Source organism: Dreissena polymorpha, chromosome 7, assembly GCF_020536995.1.
Source record: "Dreissena polymorpha isolate Duluth1 chromosome 7, UMN_Dpol_1.0, whole genome shotgun sequence".
NCBI lineage: Eukaryota > Metazoa > Mollusca > Bivalvia > Myida > Dreissenidae > Dreissena > Dreissena polymorpha.
In genome coordinates, this window is record NC_068361.1 from 98,678,579 (window position 1) to 98,689,037 (window position 10,459).

The 10,459-nt window shown below is 32.8% G+C and overlaps 2 protein-coding genes across 2 annotated transcripts in view; one reads left to right on the forward strand and one right to left on the reverse strand.

Moving 5' to 3' along the window:
• LOC127839947 (ZZ-type zinc finger-containing protein 3-like) overlaps positions 1 to 10,459 on the reverse strand; it is a 432,333-nt gene that overhangs the window by 172,749 nt on the left and 249,125 nt on the right. The window lies entirely within an intron of this gene.
• LOC127837970 (complement C1q-like protein 4) lies at positions 6,626 to 9,050 on the forward strand. Its single transcript, XM_052365446.1, has 2 exons — positions 6,626 to 6,934; positions 8,225 to 9,050. Exons 1-2 carry the CDS (start codon positions 6,754 to 6,756, stop codon positions 8,656 to 8,658), a joined length of 615 nt encoding a protein of 204 aa, XP_052221406.1. The 5' UTR covers positions 6,626 to 6,753; the 3' UTR covers positions 8,659 to 9,050.

The following is a 10,459-nucleotide window of genomic DNA, read 5'->3' on the forward strand; positions in this document are numbered from 1 at the left end:
GCTTTTACTATTGTCCCGAAATATAACGAAATCGACAGAAACACTAAAATTATTCATTCGTGTTTTATTTGTAACGCTTTATTATTTTATACATTTTATACATTTCTAATAAGGGTTTTTCGTAATCCAATATGTTTTTTATTTACAGTGTCAGCCTACGCCTTAGTGTTATTTCTTTCATTCTTATACACGGTTCTTTGAATATGTTTCACACACATTGGAAACGTTTCATCTCGAAAATATGTGAACAAGTGTCTAGGATGTACATGAAAATACTGCAATTAAAGCTCCAATAATTTAGTATTTGTTTAATTTCACGTTAAAAGAAGTGTCTGTTATATTGATGAGGTTGGTGAACATTAGTGGTAGCCTGGTAGAGTTTGCCTCTATAGGAAAGGGAATCAAGCCTAAAGACAGGCACATTTTTATCTTTCTAGTCCTTGAAACGATTAAAAACTATTCCAAATAGTTCAGTTAGTTAATTCATTAATGAACTTTTGTATTAATTGCGATAATCTATGGAAAGGGCTCTTAAAGACAACATGTACAGTAACAGTATACAATTATTGATAGCCGCGCATTTTGGTTAATAGTCTATGTATTTTCAATTATTCGATTTTATCGTGATATTATCCCAAATATATTACCGGGATTAGTCAACTCAAGCAATTTTAACAACAGTTTATATTAAGACGTATATTAAAAAGGAATTTTGATGGTATTTTCCATAAATATAAAAACGTGTTTATGCCATTGTATTCCGTCTTTTCACGCTCATCATATTTAAATGATTTACTGAATTCGCTTTATAATCTTATTGTTTTAAATCAATAACAGTTTACACTTGGAAATATCCCTTTAATGTCATATACTTTATATATAAGTACTTTATATGTTTTATCGCTGTGCGGTTCTATTTTGTAACACGTAGCTATATACAAGTAACCATATAAATCGAAGTATTTCGAAATCCTCCAATTCATGCTCATTTTTGTAATACAACCATACAATATGACACTGCCTTTAAAAATTACACATGTGCGCGACAAGTCGCCTCACATCAGTTAGAGTGTTTGCCTGATTTAGTAAATATCTGTTAATGAATGGAGAAAGTAGAAATGGGACTAGCATTACTTTGGTAATAATATGTTGTTTTGTACATGTTATGACCTTGTTTAAAAAGGTTTTACAGGTAGTAATCTTATTTAGAGATCACGTTAGGAATGCGCAACTTAAAGCGCTGACTTGAATTTCGGTAATCGGTAGTATCTTTTTATTTTAAAGAATGGAGTTATCTTAAATGAAAATCGTCAGCAAGTATTTGTTAAATACTAATTCGTGTGAGTTTGCATATGTGCAAATGTATTTTGATAGCCTTACATTTTGGGGAAAGTTAAAGCACGGACAAAAATAATGTTGATAGCACGTGTGTATTTCTCTGACATGAAACTTACATTTATCAGTAAACAAACAGTTAAGGACAACATATTGCTGGTACTTCATATAAGCAAAAGTCCCAAAAATTGGGGACATGGTCTATATAGTCTTTTCTTTGTTTAGTTGAATATTGATATTGAATCAAAGTCCAACTGCATGGGCTATCCAGGTTGGGGAAGCAAGAAGCGAGATATTACGCCTGCCAACGTGATAGGGGAAATCAATGCATCAAATACGGACTCGAGCCAGAGAGCAAGCGTAAGCTCCATTGGGCATGACATTGCGAAAAGACAGACGGAAAATTGCGACATTGACGTCGGGGCTTGGGTGAAAATCATGGAGAAATATTCCGAAATTCGTGAGTGATTATGTTTCCTAATATTTTTTAAACACTGTGTGTATGTACACTAGACGAAAAAAACTTTTACATAGTGTAATATTGTTTTGCCAGTTTGGAAACGATGATTATCTTAGCATATTTAACGACTCTATAATAAAGACTACCGGTAATGTGAATTATATAAAATATTCTGACCGGAACTGATCGACACTTTGATACGAGTAGCCATAAAAATCATATAACATATCTTTCAATCATGTTTATCTATATTATATTATTACAAATAGCAAAACATGTTTTCATAAATCGTCACAGAAGAAACGATGTGCATGAATGGAGTGGTACTCATAACCATGATCGTGTTTTTGAGTACTGTGGTTGTTTGCTTGGGAGGGTGTACTGTCGTCTTCTACCGGAAGTTTGCCAGTGTGCATGCACATGCGTTTTAAGGACACCAATCAAGTGACCTGCCCATTCGGAACGACTCAGCACCCTACTATAGCGTTCCATTCGAAAAGAAGATTTAAAAGCTTTGGTATTATTAAGGAATAGCACTCAAATCTGCAAAAGATTTGTATTACGTTATTTTACATATCAAATAATAATAATGAATTAAAAATTGTATTTTACCTGGGTATTTATAGTTTGGACAGGAACATTGTAAAAAGCGGTGTATACAGAAAACATGTTCGTTTTCATGTCATGTGCATGACACATTTTCCTTCTTAACTATCAACTTTTGTCGTTCAATAAATAAACGGGTAAATCACACTAACTAAGACTTTACACTAGTGCTAAAGACTATACACTTAGTCAAACCTTATCTTAAATCGGGTTTGATAATGACAAAATGTTGTTCCAAGTGATATCGCAAGACAGTATACGCATGAAACATTTTATTCGATAGGGAGAACATTTGCATCAATCCTTTATTATCTCAAACTCCATCATACATTTTATTCGTATTACTTTGTAAAACTTCGCAATTTAACTAGACCCCCTTCAGAAATGATTTTACTTAAAGGCATTTATACAACGACATAGTATCAATACCTCAAAATACTTTATTTCCATACTCAGATAATATGTGGTCGGTTGGTCAGTGTCAAGCATCGTTGCTGAATTTTGATTTTTGTTTCTTGTGTCTCGTTGAAATTGCCATGTGTCGTTACAACAAATAACGACGCTAAATATGATATTGCTGATGTATCGTAACCTAGTCGTGTATGCATTTAAAATGCTGAAGCTTAACACAGGACGTTCAGTGCGACATACCACAATGAATAAATAATCACCACAGTGTATCGCGTTTGTACACCGTTAGTGTTTCCAATGTTCATGTGTCGGAGCGAATTGACTTGATAATTGTCGTGTGTCGGCCTCAAAGTCAACTTTCTAAGAGGCAGTAACCGCTTTTTTAGAAAATAAAATGATATAAATAGTATCAACACTAGTGATCAATACTACACCACACCCAGAACAAGACAATAAATACAAAACAAGCAAACTTGGTGTACACAAACGAACATGATATCGAAGATATTCGTAGAAAATCGTTCGTGTTTATAAGATAAAAGTGATGTGAAACACTACGGGTCCTCACATAATGCAGCCTGATGCACAGTAGGACCTCACACAATTCCATATACACACACTTTACACAAAGTTTCAAAATGCATCAAGATACTTTATACTTCTTGCAGCTGGTATGAGTACACGTTTCAATTCAGTCTCGAACATTATCTGAACATCCACTGACTTCTTCATAAATGAAAATCGACGCATGTTTACAATTATGTTGAAATTAATTTATCTTATCCAAGAAAACTCAGTATGGAGACACCCACGGCACTCTCATTAAAGAATGAAACATCTAATACGGGTTTATTAACGTTAATATAGAAACATGTGTTTCTTCTATTTTGCATAATGAAGTGTACAACTGACTTAATAGAATAAAGAGACAACTTTTAGTTTTTCCGCAAGCGTGTTAATTCGATATAGTTTGATTCTCGTTTGCTCGATTTGCCATTTTAATCTCAAAATAGTCCTTTACGCCTTGGTTTAATGTATGCAAACAGCATATAGTTTCTGGCAAAGTTCATAACTTACCATGACTATATTTATGAAAAAGGTTCAGACCCGAGTTGGAGGGTCATGTAACAAATTGCAGTTGCAGAAATGTTAAAGCTTCTAATAACACGTATCATAACGGTTTAAAAATGACCCCGGACGCATTTTGCAATATCAACAAAATCATCTGAGTACTGGCAAACATGAGACACGTGATAACTGTGATGATTTATAATGTGAACAGGTTTCTGGAAAATAAATATAATATGTGTAAACTATTTAACCGTATATTTTAAATCTATAATGTATATCGCTTAGCTTCAAACAGACGTCGAAAAATAATTTTCATTTCTAAATGAACAGTTTTTAAGAAAGCTCTCCCGCCATACTTTTGGCTTATCGAAATATTACTTCAAATAAACTTGCTTTTGATCACTTTTGTACGCTTGTCAGTTTTGATGAAAATTCTCATGTCAAATCAAGGCTGAAGAAAACTTTTAACTTTCAAAATTTGAAAAATAAACTAAAAATACTTAACAAAATGGATTACTCCTTTGACGTGTAGTGTAATATAGAGTAAATTCAAAATATGTAAATTTATAATCGAGTCCAAAAAGTTTACAAATAACATTTCTTGTATATACTGTTGGGGAATTTAAATAATTATTCTATGACAGATGTCTAAAGATAAATTTGAGCCTTTTGTCCGTCATATACGATACTATTGTTAACCACTCGAAGAATGTAAATTGTAGTCAAAATTAATAACATCGTTAAATGAATACTAGAAAAAAGTGTTTATCTCAGTGGAAAACCCAAAGGCTTGTAAACAATCATGTACAAATTGCGATTTTTTCATTTTAAATTATATACTGGTAAGCTAACCTGTTGTTCTAATATCATCGGGATTTGCTTTTTCGCATGATAGAATCAAATCATGTTGTTAATTAGAACAAAGGAACACTAAGACAAAATTATAACATATAACAATTCCTTTGCTTTTCAGTTCCAGTTCATCTTCTTCTTCAAGTACTGGATATTATGGTTTCTCTTTGTTTTAGCTGTTATGGATGACTCTGCGAAAAAAATGATAAAGAAAGAATTATTAATCGTAGTCAGCCATTTGTGTGTATAGCAGGTGTTTCGTTCACTATAAGTATCAGGTTTTAATTCTTTTTCGTCATTGATTAAGTAATACATGCCATAACAGGCTCATGAAATACAATAACAAACGTCCCATGTGAACGAGAGTTTTTAAATCAATCTTCTTAAATGACATTATTTTGGAAATTCAAACTTGTTTGCACATTTATAATGCATATCATATTGAAAGGTAAGCCCAACAAGTGTGTTTCCACGTAGGAAACATAAATAAATGTATATGTTTGATACAATACAACAGTACGTGCGCCTTATAAAGGTAAAGGATGCAGTTTAAATCCGACAGTCGCGGACTGGCCATCGATAACTATAACAAACACACTGCCTTATATCAAGAGGATCAAACACACATTTACAAACGGCGTTTAAACAATTAGCCTGCAAACATTATCGTTAATATTGCATATAATCAGACTTGTTTTTCAGGTGTAGTGAATTGTTTATTTCTGTATTTGTTATGCTTAACAAACATGTATACGAATTTACATCTTCGTTAGTATTTTACTCGTTAATTTTGCCGTCAGTCAATTGTCATACTGAAAATAAAATAATTGCTTATTTATTATCCGGCATCAATACAGCATTGAATAAAAAGTAAAGTAATTCAATATATAGTGTTTTTGAATTCATTTCAATGAATCAAAACGCCTGAAATTCAAAACATATTTTCATTTTATTTTTATTTACTTACATAAACGTTAAATAAACGCAATAAAAATCACCAGTAAGAATGCCACAGGTGAGACTTCCAATCTTTGTGTGTCACAAGGTCATACAAATAGACTGCATGTTAAGTGCCTATAATTTTCTGTTTAGTAAAGGCCTGGCATTCCTTCGTACAAGAGTCAAAACGGCTTACAAATCATTTTTGGAAGAACTCGATTTTGCAATAACATGCTCAAACGATTGATAAGACGTACTGAAAAACAGGTCATCTAGGTATAAATAAAATTTGACGTTATATGCACTTGATCACATTTTCACACAATATTTGAGGCCAAGTAAGATTGAATGATGATACATGATATCGTGGATTTTGGTCTTTTAATTCGGTACCCATGTAAATTAGCAGAAAAATTACTAGTTGCTTTACGAAATCTAATCAATACAACACCAGCCACAATGATACGTTTATTTCAGTATCTATATTCATTCTCTTTTACTCGTTCGCTGTCCTTGTATTTTATAAACTTTTTTAGTATGACTGTCTATGTTAAATATTAAAACTTCGGTCGTAACTTTGCCTTAAGATTTTTGATTCGAGTCAAGAGCTGCACATTATAAATTGAATTTATTTGAGAAATAATGAAGCTTTTCAGGCATATCAAAACCCATAAATCCTATGCCAATTACAAAACTGGATTATCAATATTATCACAATATCTGAGATATTGTTTTGTAGAAAAAATATTAGTGAGATTTGTTAAACGAAACAACGTTTAGTTATTTGTGACTAACGCCTGCTGGTAGTTTCTGCTTTATCGATAGTACAGGAATGATTGTACTAACATGCACGAAGTCGCGAAAAACATGTGACGTCGCTCTGATAGTGTCTGTAAGATAAGAGTTTTACTCTCTTTAACATTGTCTTTACCTTCCACTCTTAAACGAAGAGGTATTCGTTTTTAAAATCGAATCTTTTTCTCAACTTTTTTGTTTGTGTGAATGCGAATGATAATGATGTTTCCGTTATTTCTGATGTGCAAATAAAAAAACTAGACGCATTAGAACTTCGCCTTGAAATGGAGATTAAAAAAACAACAGCTCTTGAGGAAAAGCTTGAAGCAAAAACAAATGAGCTACGATGGCAAACCAACTATCTTAAAGAGCAACTTCATAGGGAATCACTGAAAACCCAAATCCTTTCAGAGAAACTTGATGATTTTCTCGGATTGGGTCAAAGTCGACAAGACAATCGAACAAGTATGTGTTTATATTATATTTAAAAATTATATGTTAGAGGAACAACAAATCGATTAGCTAACATAAATTTCTAATTATATTTCATTTGTTGATTGGGAATTAATTCGCATTACCTCGTTGGTTTATAATATATGATGCTTACTTCTCAATTTTTGTAATAAAAAGTAATTTTAGATAATATTTGTGTTAACTTGATTTTATCGTGCCTAAGTCAGTTGTTATTTTGTTGTTCACAAAGATATTAAACTATATATTGGGAATCAATTGGTTATACAATTGAATTCAATTTTTCTTTTGTTGCTTTTAATTTGAATAAAAATACAAGCATTTTTATTTAAACTCTTACATTTCTTTGATCAACTCTGGGCAAAGCATTAAATTCGAGCGGTCATTCAAACGGTTAAAACACAACATGCTTTGAATTGACCGTTCCAAGTCGTTGACTCCAGCTTTAATCTTGTTTAATGTTTTACGTCATGTATGTATAGTACTGTTTTACATAGTAAAATCTGTAATTTGCCATAAATAAAAGATAAGAGCGAGTTAATAAGACTTTTTCTCCTGATATCGTCTCTGGGTTATCATTATTCCTTTATATTAAACTACTATCAAAACTATAGCACATATGTCAAAGAACGTACATTAATCATGCGTATTTTATGGTATCAGTTAGTTAATCTAGAAAAATTAGTAATTAAAAAACCAATACAATCACAGTTTCAAACCGTGAACAGTTACAGTGAATATTTTCGGAGATTATACTGTTTCACTGTAAAAGTGTGTCATTATTATAAAGCTTATGAGGTCCTTCTGCGTCTTAGGCATTATTATGTGAAGACCAGGAGTGTGTCACAGCCCTTCCACCTAATTAACTTTACTAGACGTATTACAGTTGGACACATTTGGAATTAGAGCTTCAATTTCCCGCTATGTGGTGTTAATAAATATTCAACTATGGTGTGGTATTGTATGTGGGGGAAAACCGGAGTTACCGGGGAACACCCCATCTGTCCGGTATCGCAACCACTAGCCAAGTTTGTGTGCGCCAGAAGCGGGGATTGAAACCTTGGTCGCCTGTTTGAGAAGCTCATGCAATGCAATAATTGCACTGACCTGTAGAATGTTGATTTGTTATACACTCTTTATCATAAAACATGCGCATGTTCAATCGTGACTGAGCCTTTCTTAAAACGTATATGAACATAAAATAATTCGAATCAATAATATACGTTAATCAGCAAATATCGTAATCATTAAAATATTTGTTTACATTAGTATAATGCATTTCAGAGAGACATTTAGCGAATGCTGCAACAAATATCGGCTTCTCAGCCTTTCTGACCCATGACTTGTGGTTTGCCGGTGCTGACCATAAAGTGCAGTTTGGGGGCGTTGTATTGAACGACGGAAATGCTTACAACTCATTTACTGGAGTCTTCACGGTGTCTGTCGACGGGGTTTACTTCATTACAGCTACGTTGGGGTCACAAATGGCCCATCGTCAATGGTTCAAGATTGTCGTAGATGGTAGTCTGGTATCGACCATTGTTATTACGCCGTTTGAAGATTGGACACATTCTATGGGAAGTAATGTGGTTCTTATTCGTCTCCGTCGAGGACAAAGTGTTTGGGTTGCCGTAGATTCAAAGGAATCAGGTGACTATCTTCAAGGTGGCGATGGCGTTCGTGCATCAACCTTTTCAGCATTTTATCTCTACCCGTGATTGATTTGTGTTTGTAAACATCCAACAATTATTTTGTTATTCATGATAAGCTATATCATGCACTAGAAATAACGGTTTTCAATGTCGAATATTAGTAATATAATACCAATATAATACCAAAATGTGCTGTGCATGCTTTTGTTTAAAATTGTGAAAATGGAAAATTTCTCAGATTTCTTGATATGTTTTACCTACAAAAACATGTCACCATATTAAGTACAACAGTCTATATTCCTTTTAGAGTCGAAAAATGAACTCATGGATCTTTAGGATACTTTGTTAAAATTAACACTTACTCGAAAATACTAATACACCATGTAACTGTAACACTGAAAAGGGTAATATTATATTATCATTGCAACATGAAGGCTGAATAAATTTACATACCGTTATTACTCTTAGAGTTTACTTATTTAATGAATTAGTAGGTTACTTACTTACAAAATAATTAAATTAATACACAAATACACAATGTGTAATATATTAAAAACTGGCTTACTATAAACTCAATAAATAAATAACTTACGTTCGGATTAGCTTACCAACTAACTTACTAACTAACTGACTAATTAACTAACTAACTAACTTACTAACTTGGCAACTAACTTTATAACAAAATACGTAAATAGACACAATAACAAATAAATAATACATATATATAAATGCATAATATCATTTACACCTAAAATTACCCTTCGTCTCGTTAAAGTTTCCTAATTTATTTATTACCGTCAGTGATTCATTCACTCCGTACAGTTACAATACTCCTTTTTTGCGAATAAACTTCATTAGATCGTATTCTGGTTCCAACAATTCATTTGTGCCTCTGTAGCAAACCTTAAGTTGCTAATTATTGTCAAAAAGCGGCTGCATTTTTTACGAAAAATATATATCTATATAACTGTCATAGTGACCGCTTGCCCTTGTCGTGCAACAGGTCTCTTTAAAAGTTGATAATGAATTCCAAAACATTTCTCATAAATATTTCTCACAATATTTGTTTTCAAAATGCTGACACACATTCGAAACAGTTGATATTTCATGGTTCTAATACAAAGAGAAAAGAGATGATTGCCAACTGAATCAAAACTTGAAAAATTAGCGCCACTGAAATTTTCCGCCATCTTGAATGAAAAACAATACAACCGCAATAAACATACGCAAAAAGTCGTCTACCTTATGTACCTTATCTTATCGGTTTAATGGTGTTATGAAACTAGTTGTATACTAGCAATTACGCTAACAGGAATGGTAAAGCTGATTTTCCAAATATTTATTTGCAAGAGTATAAATAGAAACCTCTTTCGTCAAAAGCAACAAATGATCGCCTTGCGTTCTGAAGCCATATAGTATATCTATGTGTTGAAGTTTGTCATTAAATGCCTTAAATACAATTAAAGAGAAAAAAGTAACCCTCAACTGGGCTTGAACCACTTACCCCTGGAATAAAAGTCTATCACTTAGACCACTCTGCCATCCGCGTTCATACAATGAGTGGTGTATTTTATACTTCATATAAGCAATTTTCGTTGTATCACACAATGGAGTACTTACATGGGAAACACACGCAATTTCAATATAAAGAAGTGAAAATCAAGCTTCTCTTGCAGTATTGCATTCTTATTATACACATGTTCATTGTCCTTTATTTATGGCAAGTGACCAAATTCCATGACAGTACGACACAATACGAACAAACATACACACATAGTAGAATAAAGCTGGGGTCTAGCCTTGGAACGTTCAATGCAAAGCACTGTGGATTTAAACCGGTTTTAAAGCGCTCATATTTTAAAAGTTA

Bases quoted from the DNA above. Each gene is read 5' to 3' on its own strand.
- LOC127837970 (XM_052365446.1), top strand. From the start codon at position 6,754: ATGGAGATTAAAAAAACAACAGCTCTTGAGGAAAAGCTTGAAGCAAAA. The intron at 6,935-8,224 runs GTATGTGTTTAT...AATGCATTTCAG, and splicing joins TCGACAAGACAATCGAACAA to AGAGACATTTAGCGAATGCT.